The following is a 20,816-nucleotide window of genomic DNA, read 5'->3' on the forward strand; positions in this document are numbered from 1 at the left end:
CAATTGCGGATGTTGGGCTCTGGAGAACAGGTTTTCAAGTTGTGTTTGCAGTGTGGGTTGCGAGGCGATGTTGTTGCGTTCTCGTGGTGCAGGGGGTGGTGGCTCTTGATTTGAGGCATGCATTTCTCCACATGATCGGTGGGGTTGTTGTATATAGGAACAGCTGGCATGTAGCTAAGCGAGACACTAATCTCCTATTCCGATTCTCAAAGGAACAAGGTTCACTGGGGCTCGGGATAGGCTTGTGCCAAGTATCCAGTGGGATAGAGGTAATGTTGAATGGGCATGCCTTGTGCATGAAGTGTGTTGGATGGGCATGCCTTGTGCAGGAAGTGTGTTGGTGAATCATGGAGTGTGTGTTGACATTTTTAGGGTGAGTGTGTGTTCATAGATAGTGGTGGCATGCTGTGAGTGGTTGGAAGGGCAGATTGTAGGTCGCTCCAGATCACCCATGGCTTGGTAGGGCCAGGCAAGGGTAAAGCTGGACCTATTGTATGGGTCTTTGGTGGAGGGTAGCATTACCTGGTGACTCCTAGGCGAGTCCAGCTGGGGTGGGGAGGTGGCATAGTTTAACGGAGTCTGGCAGAAGTGGGCTCAGCGACGTGGGTTAGGTGTGCATTTACACGAGGAGCATGGGCTGAGTGGGGCTCAAAGGGGATACCTATAGGGCCTGGAAAGTCATTATCATGTACTGTTGTTGGTTGGATAGGGAGTAGAGTGGGGTTGAAGCAGCTGGGTTTGAATTGCCTATGAAGGCGTCAGAGGGGCTGCTGTAGATGAGTCTTGGAGCTGGTGGAGAGTTTGTTCAAAGTGGGTCGTGCCGCAGTGCTGGTGGGGGTTGTGTCAAAAGGAGGGGGGGTGCGTGTGCATGTTGGGGTTTACCAGTGCAGGTGGATGGAACCAGGGCTTCCTTTGACTGTGAGCCTACATGCCATGGAGTATCATGGAGAGATGCTCGCAGCTCCAGCACGCTCCGACAGGCTCAGACAGGGGCTTTAGTGGTCGTCCTTGAGTAGGGGGTTGGCTAAGCCTGCCGGCTTCTCTGATTGCCCCTTTAGTGACACCGGCCAGACAATGGAGGTCACTGGAGGGCTGGCTGGGAATGGCATTGCTGGACACAGATGGCGTTGACCATCTTGGAGCAGGGGAATCACCATTGGAGAGAACAGCCTAACTGAGCTGGTCAAGAATGAAAAACAAAGCTGCACTTGGGAGTAGGTAATGCGCAAAGACAGTATAAACTTAGCGCTCACTCAGGCAATTTAGTGCAATTTTTCCTCTTAGGTCGAGAGGTGGCATGCAATATGCAGGAAGTCCAAGTTCAGTGGGCGTACCTCGTAGGTGGCTTGGTTTTATGTTTCGGGACGTCCTGGTGCTGGCCTTGTGGCGAAGAGGCTCTCTGGTACTGTTGCTTGTCCCCACGATGCAGGAAGACTTCATATATTGTTGATTGACAACAGTTTTCCATCCTTGTGTTCTTAATGTTGATTTATCTAGCTTTCTTTTTCCCCACCCTCCCCTTTGCTTTCCCCATCTTTCTTTAGTTTCCCTATAGGGGGATATGTGATGTGTATCACTGTCCTGTTCTGGAATTCTCCATCTAGAATTCCACAATAGGACAGTTAAGAATTGTTTGGTTTGAGTTTGTGAGACTTGGAGGAAGCAGCAGCTGTGCTGCGGTGGCTCGCTGGGTTCTCAAATAAACACACTACCTAAATCTCAATGGTGTGTGTCCTCATGGATATCAGCTTCAACAGGGATGGGCTTAGGGCAGGGCCGCCCGGGACACCATTAATTAGCCATCCGCCAGCTCAGGGGAGTCTTTCAAGGTCTCCCCCGAGCTGGCGTGGTGGGAGAAGGCGTGGCAGGCGCCCTATTGAAATTGAATGTGCCCCGCTCTTGTGCTGGCGCCGGGCTTCCAGCGTGCGTGTGGGGTGCATTTAATCATAGCTCTCAACTCACACACTTTTGGCGGGTGTCACCCGCCTTGTAAACAGCGGACTCACCCGCAAAGCCTCATGCACACCCATTCGTTTCAATGGGTTTCAGTGTTTTCACCCGCCTTTGCGACACAAATGGTTGAGAGCTATGTTTAATAACAATAGGCCGCTGATGCTTTCGCATCGGCACCCCAGTGAAGTGATTACCTCTCCGCTCTGGTGCGGGAGCGGGCGGTTTTCATTACAATGGGGCGCTGATGCATTAGTATCAGCGTCCTATTCCAGTGATTAAGTCACTGCTGCGGAGTCTGAGCTAAAAAAAGATGCCCCCCCACCTCCGGCAGTGACCAGCGGCGCTGGGGGATGCGGTCGGCAAAGATTTGCTTCACTGCTAGTGAGGCGGTACAGTGTGGATGCAGGATGTACATTGAGACCTGGCAATACTTACGCGGGAGCCTACATTCACTTTCAGGGGGAAAATGCCACGCCCATGCACATTGTGCATACTTTACTTAAATTGCGTGATGATGCATGTCTCATCATTATGCGTAGATATGTGGATTTTCGTCATAAAATATTATTCCGGATGGACGTTGTTACATTTGTAATACTCCTACAGAATGAGACATACAGATCCGCCCAAGTGATGTCATGCTTGGAGTTTATGAGCTAAACAAAGCCCTGAGCGTATTTATTGATTAAATTATTCTACTTGTATCTTTAACAATGTAAGCTTAATAACCAGTTACTGAAACTCAATTCTTTTTTATTAAGGGCATAACTAATAGCACCAATACTACATTGTTCTTGAATATTATTTACATTAAGTAATATAGCTATATGAATGTTTTAGATCCATTAATATGTTTATTAATGTCTTTTTTGTAAGTGAAATAATATTATAAACGAAAAAAGGCTTTGGGCTATGTACACGTGGCATATGATATCCACGTCAACGTATTTCATTTAGGATGGGGCAGGTCGCCGGTGTTCAAACAGAACACTCGAGCTTTTGTTACATGAATGCGATGGGAGGTGTTCATCTGGTCTCCAGCTCCATGGATTGACCCGAGCCAGTAGCCGTAGCTATGATTTTCCAGTCCACCCTGTCTTTGCGCGCTTCCGGTTGGAGCGGCTCATGCTGACGTGCAGTTAGTCTGTTGCTTGGTCCTGTAGTAAGATGGCGCCGCATAGCTGTCAGAACTGGCGGGTCGCTCCAGAGTTATTCACCGTTCTGATCCTCGCGCTTGTGACAAGCGGCACGTGGGGGGAGACGCCTCCCATCACTGAAGATTTTGATGTGAGACCCGGAGGACAGGTGCACTCGTTCTCTCGAACCTTGGTGAGCAAGGTGGAATGTGCTGTTCAGACTGCCACTCTTTGAAACTGAGGCTTGTCGATTGCTGTGAAGATATCCTAGGTGTGAGTGCTCGTAATGGTCACTGAGAGGAAGATGTTTGGATACTTTGGAATGCTGGTCTAAGGTCTGTATTGGTGCACCGGTTTAATTATCGGGCTTTATGGGTACACTGGATGTATCTCGGAAGGCAAAGCTGGGTTCACAGGTCCGTGTGGGAAACTCTATGAGAGTGGCAGTGGCGAGAGAACACAGTGGGGTGTATTCTGTCACTTGGAGAGAAGGAGCCCTTTGCAGTGCTGGAAATGGGGAAAATGTATTGGGGGAACACTCTCATCCTTGAAGCGGCGCGGCCGAGGGGCGTGGTCCCAGGCCAGGTTACGCAATACAGTCTCTCTTCATGGAAACCCATACTGCGATTTGCATGAAAGCAAATAGCATTATGGGAACGTAAGTATGAGTACACCTTTTTAGAGAAGAATGGAAGTTGTGGTCTGGAGTTTTAATTGGTCACACTACTCACCATAAGAAAACATGTCTCTACATTGCAGGACAAGTATACCTGTCTGAACAGAAACGTGGGTTGCTTGTGCATGTGACAACTCTGCTTCAGGACAGATCTCGCTGGGAGTATCCTGTTCTGAAGCAGAGTTGTTACACACTCACACAAGCAACCCACTGTGTAATCCACACGCAATCCATGCAGACTGCTCACAGAAGTCAAGTCTTATGCAATGCTCGTTATAACGTGTCTCTGGGGGCAGAATATGTTTCGCCAGAGCCCCGCTCCATCGTGTTCCTGCGCCAAGCGTTTGAGTGGCTTTTGGCATACGGGCCGGCTCCGAGCGACTGCTGGCATAACTGCTCTGATGAGGGTCAGTTCCCATTCAAAGGGTAAAATTGTACATGATCTCGTTTTAAGTCTCTTGCTTCCAAAAAGTCAAATGTAAAAAAATGACTCACAATTTAAATGCATAAACCAGAAATAAAAAGTCTGTCGCCTACACGTTAAAAACTCATCAGAAGGGATTCCCTAGCTACGTTTTGATGGCTATGTACACTTTTCATGGTGCTCCTTGAACGGAAGGTCTGAAGCCTAGAGACTTGGCATTGTTGACGAATGAAGGGAAGAAGCCTTTAAGTTACATTGATGGGTTATTTTCCAATTAGTGTTTGGGAATTGTGTTAATTGATGACTGTGTACTCAGTTTTTATTAATTTTGGATATGTAGGGTCATCCAGGATTGCCTTATACCTAGACTTTTTTTGCAAGCGTTTCATATTGACACATAAATGAGAAATTCATTAGTTCAAATACTGTTAATGTTAAAGGTATTTGCACGACGCACCATCACCACCGGAGTGGTCCCCAGGCACTCGGGCGTATCTGAAAAAGAGGGGGTGGTGGGTTAGATTTGGGTTGACTATTTAGATGTGAAGCATGGCAAACATCACAATTATAACTAGACGTCATGTAAGACTTATCTCGCAGTTCTAGTACAAATCTGTCTAGGAGGACACATGGTAATCTGGGAAAGGTGGGGCAGTTAAAAGCTTATCCCTGACAATTATTAGCATTATAGTACACCTGCGAGATATGACCGTCATAGCGTGGGCTATTTTAGAAATATGTAGTCCTAGGGGTGGGTCAGTTTAGTGGGGTGCAGTGATTGCTGTCACCGTCGGTTACACCACCCTTACCTTGGTAGTTGCTGCCGATTGATGGCTGCCGGCGTACTGAGTCTTCTGCAGACATCATCTGGTGCTGTCCTTAGCCTCGGGTTCCTTCGCAAAGGGTGTTGCCCTAGTTCCTGAATTCAAATAGGGCTGTAGGCCAAATCACCGACATCTGGGGAGCGGTCACACGGAACGGGATGTGGGGGCACCAGGAGAGAGCGCATGCTGCAGCGTTTGGCTCTCATGGCCATGGGATTTTGGGAAACGGGGAGAAGAGGCGGGGGACTAACGGGGGGCCCTGAATTTACTCTGCCTCGGAAGCCGTAAAAGGCATAGAAATGTGCCGCTTCATGTCGTTCATCGCAAATGGTTCCTCAACATGTTTCAGCCCTTCTTCAGGGGGACTTCAGCTATCTATGGAGAAACCTTTTTTGGTTCATGAATCGTCCAATATAGGTAGCTTGATGTATTGGTTCTCATCTTGGCATTGCCCCACTGATTTCGAGGTGGACCTACGGGCGATAGAAAATGTTATATGTACTCTGGCTCTTGATGCATGCAAAAAGTCTCTATATATCACACACACATAACTTAACTTAACTTAGTGGTCAGTGCCCGGTTGACCAAGTACTCTGTATCACTTTTCCAACTTTATAGTCCTCTTGGATACACTGGCAGAAGAAATTGTGATTCTGAAATGTGAATTTTCTCTCACAGTGGCAAATGCACATTCAAAGGTATTGCATTTGGTCAGAAGTGTATGTATGACAAACCAATACTAAAACAGACCATTGTAAATATGTACCTTTTTTTAACGTTCTGTGTCCTCTGGTGTTGAGTTATGGTCCCCGCGCTCTTGTTTTGACTCAAAGAGCCTGAAAGAAAATATGTTCAGTCACTTTTCATTGATTGGGGAATGTTTTAGTCCGACTAAATTAATTATCCTAATGGTAAACGTTGTGCATACGAATATCCAGTCTCTTTCTTGTGGGTGTCTGGAAGGGTGGTCGAATGTTGTGCTGCCAATACTATATGCGAAGATACTGCAAAAGCCAGTAATGTACTTTTTGTTAAATGCTATAAGGATGACAGACTCTAAAGTGGGACCGCCTTATAAGATCAGGTACTGCGCATGCATGATGCAACAGGTTTTCCCCATGGTTGTTTGGGGAATCTAGTGGACATGTTGGGGGTTTTCAAGATGGGGTGAGCTAGCATACGCCTACGATTGATGCAAGATGCGTAATAATAAAACGGTAACTAAGAAACCGTTATCCAAGTGTTGATATTTGAACATATTCCAGTTTTGGAGGTCAGGCGCTTGAGAATTTGTTATATGTATTTTGTTTTGTGACATTTGTGAAGAAGCTAACGGCCTTTGGTTTTGCTTGAAGCAATCCAAGTTTTTTTTGTAAAAATTCGGTAGTCTGAAAATTACATTGTTGGAAGACAATGGGCCTCATTGCGAGTCCGGCGGTAACCCAGACGGTGAAACCGCCTGGTTACTGCCGGACTCGTATTACCATTCCACCTCCGTGACTCCTGGAATTACCGGGGCATTACAACCCTGGTGTCCTGGGAATTCCAGAGGCGGAATGGTGTTAATCCCCATTCCCATTGAGTCCTACGGGACTCAATGGGGATGGGGATCATGGAAACACTGGCACCATCTCGTGATGGTGCTGGTGTTTCCTCGTCCGCCTGCAGGCGGGCGGTGTTAAACCCGCCAGGTCAGACCTGGCGGGTTTGACGCCTCCGCCTGCAGGAGTTGTGATCGCCCCGCATGGAAACAACGGTAGCGGCGGGTTTACTGCCACCGTTGTTTCCATACCGGGCGAGTTATAATGAGGCCCAATATTTGCTTTGGTAGTTAGGATTACTGTGTGCTGTACTGTCGCTGAATTACTGATTCTGCCATGATAACCGAATTTGGATAGCAGGACTATTGCCAGCTACTTATATGGATGCTTTGCTTAAAGTTGAGAAGGACCATCTATTCAGAAGCAACTTGGGTATGCAATAATAACCCATGGTGTCGGGCTGAGGTATAAAATATCAAGTTACAAGCTACTTGTCAAACCTAAAAAGTCACTTGCCCCCTCAATTATCCGCATAAACGGGACACAATTTTCTACTCGCCAAGAGTAATTTAGCACAAGTCAATGCCCTGTTTTTATTCTTGAGTGATATATAAATGTATACAGTGTACTAAAATGCGGACTATTCAATTTATGAAAACGCCATTGCAAAGCTGCCATGAGATATCTATCTGGTGGTATGGAGTAGCGGTCGTGTGCCTATGGCTAATGCAAGGGAAGTAATTCTGGACGTGGAAGAGTTGGCATGTCAGCAATTAGTGGGACTTGGAGGGAGTTTTAAGGGGCAAACGGTAGTAAAGAAACAGAGCTTGTCGTCTCTCACTGCTCTGCTGTGTGTCTCTCCTTTGTGTGCCTTATTTAGTTTAATTCATATTGTTTTGCTTAGAGGTAGATTTGAATGAATGCCTTGTCTTGGTCTTTTGGTTTGGTCATCCTCACTCGGCTAGTTTTAGGATGGGTGTGTTGACATTATGTTCCATTTGGTCTTGTCTCATTGGCTAGATAGGGTTTATACTGGCAGAGATGTTGGGCGTGCTTGTTGTTTTGAGTGACCCTATTGGTTCAAGATTTCTAGTTGGAAGCTATACCCAGGCATAAGGGTATTCACACTCCCAGTGCCAGAGAAACATAAGCAAAAGATTGGAAGAGAAGGTGGCCTATAGTTTTATGCCAAAGGAGCAGCAACGAACCAAGACTCTGGGGAAGAAGGGGATAAGGCAGCATTCATTGAAATAAACCTCTTAATTTTCACCTAAAATACAAAAATGTGTTTGTTGTAAATTATCTTTTGGGTCAACGAATTCTAGAGGGAAGGGGCCAAGATTTGAAAAGATCGAACCAAGGCTTTATTTCATCTGTAAAGGGGTGCCTGTTCGGGCTGGTGAATGCCAGGTAAGCAGGCTGGTGAATGCCAGGTAAGCTTCAAGTAGGTTGGGGCATGACCGTGAAGGATTTTATATAAAAGGTCCTTGCCCTTAAATCTGACCATGGCCGCCACAGGAAGTCAATACAGTGTGAGACATGCATGGTATCAAGAGAGACAAAGGGCCTCATTACACGGTAGGCGGTAAGGGTTTACCGGTAAGGGCACCGGTACCGCCTTACTACGAGTTCCCTTTGCGGCACCCGACCTTAACGGCTGGTTTTACCAGCCGTTAAAGTAGGGTGCCGCAAAGGGACCTTGGTGCTAATTACGGTACCGCAATTTGCGGTACCGTAATTGGCGTCTTCCCCATTACCATTATGCCCTATGGGGGCTAACATGGGAATGGGGAAGTGCCTTGGTGAATGGGGAATTACCGCCCTCGCTCACCTTGGAGTAGGGCGGTAATTCCACCATCCACCAAGGCGGACACGGTAAAATACCAGCGGCAACAATGGCGCTAATAGCGCAATGGTTACCGCCTACCGTGTAATGAGGCCCAAAGACTCAAAAGTAGCAGTTTGAAAACCGTTATTTTGTAAAGCAATACCTAGCTGGCCCTAACTCTAAATGGATTGTTCCCTCAACTGATGTTTCTAAGGGTCGTCGATGCCCTCGCTCTTTGACAAATAGTGGTAGGAAGTCTTCTTAAAAGAAAAATAGTGGTTCTTAAAATAAATATAAACCAAGGCTGGTTTCAGGTGGTTTTCCCACCAGGCATATTTCTGCCAATGTCATAAAAATTAGTACAGTCAAAAAGGGTTGTTCGTGAAACCTTCTCCACAGGGTTCTTGCAATATTTTCTGGTTCCTTGGGATTCCCTTCCCCAAGCTTCAATTCTTCAAAGTTTGAAACGCAGTTCCTTGTAGGCTTCTCAGGGTTCCCTTTCCCAAGCTTATGTCTCTGTTTAAAAAAGAATAAAATCATCTTTATTGGGCCTCTCAGGGTTCCCTTCCCCAAGCTTGGGCCCCTTTTATGTAATACAGAAGTTCTGCCTGTCAGGTTACGCCCTTCGTTAATCACAGTTCTTTCAGGGGCAGTATCAGAGACTTTCGAGAACGCCAGCCTCTTTGCTCCTCCTTACCGCAACCACTCTGATGAATATCCCCTCTCCTTTTCTTCTATTTTCATAAGTCTCTTAACTTTCCTGTGTTGGGGTTTCCTACACCCCTTTTCACACTTTCCATGATTTTCATACTTTCTTCCTGCTTTACTGTGCACAGTTGCACCTGTTTCTTGCTCCTTTTCACTGTACTGTGCTTCTTGCGCACTTCTCACTTTGTTGTGCACACTTGCACCTTTCACTTTTTGCTTTCGGGTCGCTTGCACCCTTTTTTTCTTGTCTCCGCGCCTCTAGCGCATTAATCCTGTCTTCTTTCCTTTCGCAACACTTGCGATACGCTTTCCTTTAAACTTTCTTCACTTTTATGCTGTTTCAATTCTGTTCAGCCACCTGCACGCTAGAGTTTCTCTCTTCCTTTTCTCATGAAACTCGCTGGTAAGCCCGGCGCTGGCAAGTGGTCTTCCTCTAGTTGCTTGGGTCCAGGTCAGGGTCTCACCACCTGCCCCTCTGAAACCCTTGGGAGCGGCACACGTCCCAAGGGAACACGCAGTTCCTTAAACAGGGCCAGCAGCTCACTCCGGCTCCTTGGAGACACAGCTCCCTAGGCAAGCTGTATCTTCTCCTGGCATACCGGGTCAGCGTCTCAGCTCTCTGTTCTTCTCCAGGTTCTCCTGATCTTCCTCACTGCTTCCTTCTGCTGCTTGGCTCCCGTGCTCCACACTGCATCTCCAGCTCGCCCCCATTCACCTGTGCAGAGCCACACCTTTTTATAGTCCTCAGTGGAGTCAGATGTGCACAGTTGGGGAAAAGTGCCTGACCTTGACACTATTAGTGGGACAATTCAAAGGTGTTACGTGGTAGGCCTCGCTTTGTATTCCGTCCTAGTACTTATTGGAAATGGGGAGGGGTAGCTGAGGTGTGATTGGAAATCCCCCCCATAAAGACTGAGAGAAAGTGGGCTTTTGTGGGTGAGGTTTTCCAAGGTTCGTTTCAAGGGTTTGGTCTCCCTAGATGTTTGACCTTCCCTTTTCTTGAGGGAAGGTCAAGGGGTAAGACGGACCCGGGTGACAATATTCCATAGACGGAGAGGGAGGGTAGGATGGATTGGGGCACGGAACGGAGAATACCATGTCTCGCCTTCGAACACTCTTCCCGCAGTCCCCACGGATCGCCTTTTCAGTTGCTCCTGTCTCGCTTGTCCACTCTCAGGATTGGGATCCAGGAGTGATGACCTTTCCCTGGCCACCTGAACAACAAATCCCTGGGGACTACTTGTGAGAAGGCCCTCCAGTTTCTCACAGCAGCCTCCTGAGAACGGGTTTAATATGTGCTCGCCGGAGGGCTGTTGGTGACAATACGGGCTGCAGCATTGAGAATCACCCTAAGGCTTTGAATGCCCTTTTTTATTTGCCCCCAGGAATAAGATTTTGCAGTAATCTAGTTTTGCCCCACTGATTGCTCCCGCAAAAGCAGTACCATTCTCCTCTGACAATAGAAGACTGATTTGTCTCATTAACATCAAATATGATGAACGTAAAATGAAATTAACCTGGCCAACCATTGACATGGGACATTAAATATAACGCCAAGAAATGTGCCCTTGGATGTGCTTTTAATCTATTCCTGTATAGAAATGTGGGAATTAGTGACTTGCCTCCCCATCATTTTCACCCCACTTAAAGCTCTCCTCAGTGTGGTGGGTGGGAAGGAGTAAGACGCATATTGGACACTTTTTCAGTATTTATTCAAAATAATAAAGAAAAGGCCTACCTTAACCTATCGCTACAGGGATGTTACCTACCTACCTACCTACCTAACCAAACTAACTAAAGGTGCTCGTCTGTCATCAGGAAGCTCAAATCAAAAATATCTTCTGTCCAAAATCTAATCTCCCTGACCCTACCACTAAACAAAGATTACCAAAAGAATTTCCCTCTCCTGGCTGCTTCCTTTCAGGTACCTGTCTTAAGGCTTCACTTCAGGGTTCTCTTAGTTCATGCATATATCAAATCTGAAAATGTCCTCCTCTAGAAACAAGTCCGTTACAATGATCTCTTCTGGTTCTCAGTGTCTTATTTATGAGCTCTTGCCAAGAGGTAGGTCTGGTCTTCCGGATGCTGTAAGGCTTATAATTTCCTTAATGGTTTTCTTAAGATGATCTTACATTCCTTCCTGTAAGTATTTTGCTCTCTTTCCACTTGACCCTTCTGGGGTTTGCTAGATCTTCATCGTGGGTGAGGCACCACTTCCGGGGTCTCACTGACTATTTCTCTGAGCCCTTGGCGCAATATGTAATCTTGACACATAGTACTCTTCAGAATTTTCATTAAAGAATCCCCCGACTTCAACAGTTAACTTTTGTAACTTCCTTCATCGGATACTCTCTCCAGATTTCTCAAAGCTGCATGCTTAATATCTCTACTCACTTTCAGTTTCTTGTGATATTTGCATGTATGCTTTTTCAATATCCCAACATCAATATCATAGTTTCCACAAGTTCCTTCACTTAAGGTAGGTTTCCCCAGAGCCCTCCCCCTTCTCCATTTCATCCCGGTTCCTTCGTTTGTTGTGGGTGGCTTTTCAGGGTTTGGCTCTCACAGGTCTGTCTTCGGTTCCTCGTCTCCCTGCTGCAGGCTTTGCAGCAGCACTGCTCTTGACGTCTCCATAGGGTTGCCGCGCTCGGCGAATGCTGGTTGACGGGAGGTTCCAGGTCTCCCGCTTCCACTGGTGTCAGGGTTGTTGGATGGACCCCAGGCCCACCACGTTGTTTCCGTCGTCATACCACCACTTCGGACGTTCCTCCAAACTCCGTCCTGATGGCTTTCTCCAGCGTCTCACTTTGGTGTTCTCTGCTTCTCGGATTGCTGCGGGCTCCACTGCACCACTATGCTCTGCCCCTCCAAGGCGTAGGTACGTCGAACGGCTTCCCCTGTGTATGGCTCTCTCTCCTCTTCTCTGAGCCTCTCGTCCTTCTTTCATACAAGTTCGCTCTTAAAGGCATCGTGGTTGATTCAGCATTGCCTGGAGGCAAACAAAAGGAGGGCACCTTAGTCATTACTGGAGGCAGTCCCACATATGCAGATATGATGGCTTGCATAGGGCGTTCCTTTCCTTGTGGGAGAGTCTTGCGGTGAGGGCTCATTTCCCTAGCCTCAAAAGGGGTGGCTACCCCTGGGGAGAATGGGAAAATACTCTCGATTCGTCACATCAGGCACTTTTCAACTGGCAACTAGGCCTTTGCTAAAGAAAATTTTACAAGTCAGGCATGTCCACTTTTACAACCTTCAAAGAATGCCTGTCGGTGCATCAATAGAAAACAGATACAAAAGTTCTGTTGGACGTTTGACTGCAGTCACTTTAGCATTCTATTTCTGAATTTGCTAGCCTTGGATGCTCCCTGGACTCCTTGCATTGAAACGTTGCACTTAACTGTTACTCCAAGCAAATTCCAACAGATGGCTCGGCAGTTCTTGCTTTTCCATTGGCTGTTTTTGTGCTGTCGGTCCAGTCAAAAGGTGCTCACAAGGGCAGAAAGGGCAGTGTTACGTTCTTGTCAATGAGTGTGCTTTGACTCAAAATATCAACGGGCAGCTTAGCCGTTCCTTCCTTCTCCTTTGTACCCATCATGCTTCTATGGATCATGTGCCTTATCCTTGCCCACATACAGGACATCCTTGCCCAATGGAGGTTTCCTTGAATGGCTGGCAATAGCTAGTGCTCCCTTTCAAACTTACTTTACGGGGCACCTGCCAAGCTCCGCCTAACATAGATATTGTGGCATCATGCAGTGCAGTAGTTCATACCGGGAATACAGGAGCCACTGGATGACAGTTGGGAAGAGTCGTTTTTTTTTCTTTTTTTTCCTCCATATTTCGTAGACCCCTGAACTTTTTTTAATGCACTTTTGTGATGCTCTTTTTTTTTTCTCCCCTCCAGAAAGTCAAAACCAATCTTATTTAGGACGCAACTCTTTTAATGACTTGTTCCCTGCCACCCCAGATCGGGGTTGCTGCAACAGTACGTTTTGAATACCCTCACCCAGACACTGTGTCCGTTACTAGTTCACGGCAGTGTAACTATCGTGACTGCACCATGCATGGCCATTTTTCTGTACAGAGAAACTTTATTGCTCCTTGTTTCTTCAGTCCAGTAACCTAGAAATGGGACTCTATTGCTGTTTGTGTTTTGGCCACCCAGAGTGACCTGAGGTTGTCCCAGAGCTCACAAATGGATTCTGTCTGGATGTGCCTGTGTAAACCAGGGAAAGGGATAATCCACATCCATGTGTTTGCCTTGGAAAGTGACGAAGAGCAATGTTTGTCTGGCCATCAAAAGTATGAATGGTATAATGGTACGCGTGTGCGATTGATGGTTGGGGTCCTTACCAACCTCCGGTTTAATGATGAAAGCTGAGACTCTACGCCCTTACTTTGTCAGTGAGATTCGATCCTAAAGCACCTGGAAGGACGACTTCTCTGACAACGGTGAATAAAGCTGTTCTGCTACATCGCCTAGACCCTTGGACTTCTGATGGCACCCTGTATTTGTGGGGAACTGAGTATGGCGTTCCTTCCCCTTTATTTATCTAGCTGGACCTGTTGGATCCGTAACCTGTACTCTGTGTTTGTGATTCCGCTGAACTCTTGCAGGGAAATGTTTCTTTCAGATGGGGAAAACTTTTCATTCAGAAGTCCGGCGTGGCTCTAGTGGTCACTGTATTCATCAAGTAGTGCCCCTATTCCATTTCCTGATGCATGGGTATCTCAAATGGCTTGACTTGCATTCTTTTTTTCCCGTATCTGACCTGTGCTGATGTGAGAGACTCCTTCCAAGCAGAAGTCCTGAGAGATGCTGCTGTCCTCGAGATCTTTCAGGTCGTCCTTCTTTCGGGTTTTAGTTTCCTTCCACTTGCTCTGGGATTATCTGCTGCAGAATACTTAATCTCTAGTGTGAACTTGCTATTTGTTGATTTGCTCTTTCAGGGCATGATCTCTGGATTGATGCGACTGCAACACACATCTTCCTCAGAGTATCTTGTTTGGAGGTACACAGACTATTTCTTCTGATTCTGAGGTCTCCTGCTGCAGGCCATTCATCTTCAGGTCTAAACCATGACTGATCCTGGACAACACTCTGCAAGCACAATTTTGGAGATATTGCAATGCATTTACATTGCTTGGATTTCATCCTTGTGATCCACTCATACTGTCCTTTTCATTCTAAAATGCAAAAGGCTAAGTCTGCAGACTTAGTTCGTGGCAAATAGGATGACATTGGTCTATTGGCCTTAACACAGTACAGTCATGTATTTATTGATTTAAGTTGGATACAAAATTGAGGTGGTTCACTAAAAAGGGGGTTTGGGGAGTCTAAAGGACGGGCAGGTGGCTTGGACGAGGGCTGCCTGTCCCAGACCATACGTCACGAGAACCTGCAAACCTATAATTTGGTTCTCTGTCTCAGGTGGTCTTGGCTGCATGCTGTAAATACTGCTCTTTGTGGTTCAGTTTCTAAATATATTGCTGTCTTGTAAATCAGTTTCTCAACTAGTAAATAAGAAATGTAATCGGTGGGTAAATACACTTCTGTAACTGAAGTGCAATGTGCTTAATAGAATTTAAGTGCTCAATTAGGGGATCAGCTCACCTGCTGGCAGTCTGTCGCATGATAATCTTTAGCTTTTAACCCCCTTCCTCCATTTCTTTATCTAAGAATTTGCCACAGTATCAAGCACAAGGAAGGTGGATAGTATGCACATATTGCCTAGGATGGCACCAGTCTTCTCAAACTACAGTCCGTGTCACTTTAAATGTGCTTTTGCTAGCCTAAAACGGACCTATTTAAAAGGTGTTTAACTTATCACTGCCCTGTTTTACCCTGCTGCTGGTTTATGGGGTAAGGAATATGCTTGAGAGAAATCCTGAAGTTCAAGGTCGTGCTCGCAATTTGCACCCTCAATGCGAAATCCCGAGAAATCTGCCCTTTGGAGTTTGCATTTGGAAACTTCTCAATTATAATCTCTGCTCCCCACGGCTGCCTCAAAAGGGAAGCCCCATCATTTTGAAATGGGCTACCACTCAGCCCCTTCGCATCTTCAGCTGGCCGTAAAATTCGCCCATGAGAAAGGGGCAAAGGACAAATGGCTCTAACGTACGGTACTTGCTGCTTTGCATAAAATCAAAGAGCATTTTGGGAACATAAAAACGAGCACATTTTATGTATAGCATATCTGTGACAGTGATTCAAGCCAGCAACCTTTCTGAGCACTTAATTCACACTGGCCTCCCTGCATATTTAATTTGTGATAACCTACAATAAAATGACAGCAAACCACAAATCATGTATACTAATTCGGACATGTTGGCAGTCACGTGTTGGCTGTCCTGCTTTAGCAGAAGTCTGCTTTCCTGCATGCAATTCCTTTAGATCGTGTCATTAATTGATCGATCTGCCCTTGGTGTGGGTCACTTTTGTGTGCTCTCAGGCCCATGACCTACACCCAGTTAAGGGAGCACTGGCAGTGCCCTGACTCAAGCGAAGGGTTTTGGTGGCTGTTGAAGCAATGCCTGCTAACCGGGCACACTTAAAGCCCTCCATGTTATGCATCCTTCTAAATCAATCACGGAACCAGGAAGATTGAAGCGTTTTTATTTCTCTAACCTAGTTAAGAAGTGCAGATTACTCGGATATGAGCAGACTGGTCGGTATTAATACAAGCATATTTTTCAGTATTTGAACAGGCAGCAGGATTAATTTTAAGACCAGTGAATCTGTTCAGTGGAATGCACGGGGCTAGAAAGGGGGGGGCGCTTGGTTTGCAAAAGTTAATTTCTCCACACTACTCTCTACGTTACTACTGCTCTCTCCTACTATGCTACTACTGATGCTCCAACCAGTACAACTCTTCCCTATCCACGCCTTCCCAGACTCTCTGCCTATCTGTGTTACACATGTGAGAGCATTAAAATAAAAAAAGAGGTAAGCCCGCCCCACCCCCCACACCCTCTCTTATTTCTATTTGGCAGGGGAAATGTCAAGTCCATTGCCTGGCTGTTCTTGATTTCGTTTTCCAGGCTGCGGTTTGGTATGTTTGTTGTGCCCACAGTTGATGTTGGTGCCTTGCTTTCGCCTGGAAGGGGTCTTTCAATCTGTTCTGAAGCGCAAGTCTGTTGTGACTTACTTGCGTGGGATGTCTTGGTTCGAGAGGCTCTAGACCTAGCTTGCTGCAGTGTAGGCTTAGAATAAAGTAGGGTCAAGAGCACGCTTTCGTTTAGTGGGAGACACTTAGCCGATGTGCGGTTTCATGTGGGGGATGGATTACATGGAGGCCATCAGGGGAGCCATAGTGCGGCCACATGCATGTGAAAAACACTGAGGGTCTGATTCATGGAATAATTTGTCCGGTGCAAAGTACTTTGCACTGGTGCAAAGTGACTTCGCACTGCTCACAAACACCCTTATTCATGGAACAGTGCAAAGTGACTTTGTCCGGCAAAATGTTGCATGAATCGGGCCCCGAGTGTTCCAATTTAGAAAACTCTAATATTGTATTTATTTTTGACACTTTTCAATCATAAAATTGATCTTTGGTTATATTAAAATTGTGCCGTTTGTGTCTTAATTTTTATGCTATTTCCAGTAACCATTTCTAAATAAAAGCAAAGCAAGCGTTCTGCATTTATGAATACATTTTTGAAGCCATTTCGTAAGCCACAGAAAGAATGGTATGAATGTGCATAGCGTTTCAGAGCATGGGCCTTTGGTGAGCAATCCTGTGAGCAGTGAGAGAAATTGAGGTGGGGGTTGGTGTGATCGGAGGCCAGCAAGACCGTATGAAGTCCAACTATTGTTAGAGGAATGATCGAAGTGGATTGTGATGTATCTACTGGTGGTATTAACTTCAAGCAGGACACACAGGAACCACCAAGGAGCCAGGGTTGTAAAAGGTAAGTCTTCTTTATTTAGTTACAGCTTCAGTAGGAAGGTGATAATAGCCTGCTGCCTCTGGCTCTCTCCCTGCTAGTCCCTAACCGTCCAACCTGAAACCCCCTCACTCACCACCTTCCATGCCTCACACCAACATTCCAAGCTCCACTCACAGACCCACAGCCCTCATACCACATATAATCCATACATTTACTAGGATACACTATCCCCCCTCTTTACAAACCAAAAGAAACTTTCCAAAATGCAAAGAAAATAACCCTCAAGAAACTGACCACCTTTTGTCCTGGTCTGCCCCCTAGGACCTTGGGGCTGCCACCCCCAAGCACAAACTGCTCACTCTGAGCGAACCCCACTAACAAACTAAAACCTACCTCCTTCCGTAAGGGCCTGCCACACCCAAACCCTGAACCTGCCACGTCCAGGCACAAACCTCACCCCTATTGCAGGACACTACCGTCACTTGCACAGTGGGAAAAACCTACCTACTTCCAAAATCAATACAACATCTGGAAAATAACTAAAAGGTCTGACCACTTCTAACCTAGTAAATAATTCTAAACACACAAACGAACAGCATCACCACCCCTCTCCACATAAAATAAGCAAGAAAAATTAGGATAGCCACCAACGATACAGAGATGACAGAAAAATGAGACAACCACAAAAGATGTGGTGTGCTAAAAAGGTAAGGTGCACAGATACAACCGTGCAAACACAGGAAATTCTTACACAAATGTTGAAAAGATGAAAATAAAACTCTTGCAGAATATTCCCGAAAACTCCAAATATACACACAAGATGAAAAATATGGTGCATTGCAAAACATAAATTTGCAAAAGAAATTAGTTTAGGTGCACGAGGGATGAAAAGTAAAATGCGCAAATCTAAACTTCCCCAAAACGTTTAGAATAAATATTAAAACCGGTGTCAGTGTAGTTCAAGTAAGTTTAACACTTCAAACACCCAAAAACACCAAAACTGTGTGCAACCCCAAAGCAAAATGAACTGGCGAGCCACTACTCCTCTTAAGGCATCGCCTGGCACCACAGAAAACCCATTAGAAGTGTAAATTACACTCCCAAAACAGTAACCTCCACCTTATTTTGCAATAACCTACAATGCACCAAAATCTACAACATGGGCCCTGTGCCCAAAAACTCTAACGTAACAACTTGCATAAAGACCTCCAACTGCTTCATGGGCCCCTTGCCCTGGCAACTACGTCACTACCCAAAACCAAAAGGTTTAACTCCCTGGAGCACTCAACAGTAAAGTGTCCACCTTCTGAAGGTTTTTTAAACAGCAACCACAATTGGCCACAGCGCGGAAGCCAAAACCCCTTCATATGCATGCAACTCCATTACAGAAGCGTCACACAAGACACGTACACTACAACTACAAATGTGTCACACTACTCACGTGTACTACTACTACCACACCACGTGCTACACACACATACGACAGCTACGCCCCTATTACATCCAATACGCTTCTTTGCGCCACACACACACCCTGCTACCCTTGCGCACACAAACGCAACTCACAAACTCACTGTCCACATCACACATACACTGGGTACAATTACGCATTATAAACTACATTTCTTAAAATAGACATGGGTTGCACCACCAGCCATGGCGGTAATCAGTCACCATGCTGGAGCGCACGCAAGATCATCATCAAAACATCTCAATGATCCTTAATTGAGCTATAATTAATCCACCCTCCGTATAAAACCTGCAATTGTATATTCATGAAAGAACGTCTGTGGACATTTCACATTTAAAAAAAAAAAAAAAAAAAAAAAAAAACAAATGCATAAATTATACTCCTGGCTGCAAATATCTTACCGTAGCTACAAATTAATCATGTGATGTCCCCATTTTAAACTTGTGTATTTCCTTATTGCTGTGTTTAAAATGTGTACCTCCTACTAAATTCGACAAATACACACTACACACGCATACGACTTCATGGCAATTAATCTCTATTCATCTCCAACATAATTTCCATTAACTCTACCCGATAAAACATTAAGCAGCATCCTCCAAACTGTTTGAAATGCACCAATTACAGTCGCTGCATCCAAACACGCGCTGCACATGCCTATCAACTCGCATTTACTTCATTTAAAAAAAAACACTTCAACTCTGCAGTTTAGCACTGAATTCATAAAACACGTCAAAACTCATCTATGATATGCTTCTTGAAAACAACACGCGATTATTCAAGTCCTTCTGCAAATTAAATGTGTAGTCAACATTTAAAATGTTTCATTTCCACATTGCTAAGTCTTTTTCTGGCTAAAGCGTTTGTCTATCCAAACAAATACTTCAGTGAACTTTAAAATTCATGAGCTCATGAAAGTACCTCCCAGCCTCAATGTTCTCCATAAGTCTGTTGCCGCCCTCTGCTGCCTCCATGTCCTTATGGCCACTGTTTCCTCTTTGTTTTTGTTTTTTTAGTTTTTTTATTCCCATATAAATATCATCCCGCTGGCGGTACCGATGGCAGTACATAACAGCTTCCTCAAAGTATTGCCGGAGGCTTCACACAGACGTGTAACGTTTCTCCTCTTTAACTTCCACCAACACGTCACGGCAAGAAAACAAATGGCGCAGGCATTTCTCATGCGTTCCAGCCAACAACACGGCTGAAACGCAGGGGGCACAAATGGTCGCGCGAGGGACCCTCCAGAAACGCCCTAATCAATTTTGATTTTTTTTCTTTTTTTTCTCATTGCCTCCACAATAGTGCAATCCTTCACGTACTGCAAGTCCCAACAGCCTCCACACTGCGCGAGCGCAACGGCTCTCGGAACTCCAGCATTTCAATCCTAGTTCACCAGTGGCAGCTTTCTTCCACCACTCGGGCCCCAGCCCATTTTCAGGGCCTGACACTTCACCTGCTCCATGGATGGTCTACAGGCCTCCTCTGCAGCCTGTCTGATGCCATGGCCCTCTCCAACAGCCAACTGGTGACACGGTCATCTCCTCAACTGACATCAGCTTCATTCTCAGCAGCTCAAGACTCCTTCTTTCAGATCTCCAAGACTCCTTCAGTGTCTCAACTTCCAGCAGGTTCTTAATATCCTCGTCGCCAAAAAGATGTATCTACTGGTGGTACTAACTTCAAGCAAGGAGCCAGGGTTGTAAAATGTAAGTCGTCTTTATTTAGTTACAGCTTCAGTAGGAAGATGAGAATAGGAGATCAATAGCCTGCTGCCTCTACCCTTTGCTCACTCCCTGCTAGTCCCTAATCGTCAAACCTGGAACCCCGCCACCTTCCATGCCTCACACCAACATTCCAAGCTCCACTCACAGACCCACAGCTCTCATACCATATATAAACCATGCTAATATTTAAATAGTCCTGGAATCTGATTTTTTTAATTTTTTTATTTATTAAATCGCCATTATCTTTTAGTACTTTCGCTAATCTGAGTCAAAACATTTAAGATACATTGCTTATTGTGGAATGGCTCTCGGTTTCTGTTTTTTTGTTTTTTTTTTTCTCTTCTTTGCCCTACAAAGTTAATATCAACGCCAAACTGAACCGTGATTTATATCTCTTGCGCCTTTAATACATTGTTTCTTGAATGTGCGTTTACAATTCATAAGAATGTTTTTGGGAAAACCATGATTCCTTAGTTTGGGCTATTTGGTGGCAGAGCCCCCTATAAGCCTATTGCAATAGGGTACAGTTTGGGAGAAATGGCAAATGAGGAGGGACACACAGCTTGAAGGTGTTTGGTTTTTGCCCACCCGTTGACTGGCCATGCTAATCCCTATGGCCATTCCCACCCATTTCT

At 45.6% G+C, this 20,816-nt stretch overlaps 1 protein-coding gene across 1 annotated transcript in view; it reads left to right on the plus strand.

Moving 5' to 3' along the window:
* Positions 1-2,933: 2,933 nt before the first annotated feature.
* Positions 2,934-20,816, plus strand: part of MYDGF (myeloid derived growth factor) — a 75,562-nt gene continuing 57,679 nt past the window's right edge. Inside the window, exon 1 of the mRNA XM_069649358.1 lies at positions 2,934-3,282. Coding sequence (XP_069505459.1) covers positions 3,121-3,282 — 162 coding nt within the window. The 5' untranslated portion in view covers positions 2,934-3,120. The remainder of the gene's footprint in view (positions 3,283-20,816) is intronic.

The sequence above is a fragment of the Ambystoma mexicanum genome, chromosome 1p (genome assembly GCF_040938575.1).
Source record: "Ambystoma mexicanum isolate Mex_15411 chromosome 1p, UKY_AmexF1_1, whole genome shotgun sequence".
In the NCBI taxonomy this organism is placed as follows: Eukaryota; Metazoa; Chordata; class Amphibia; order Caudata; family Ambystomatidae; genus Ambystoma; species Ambystoma mexicanum.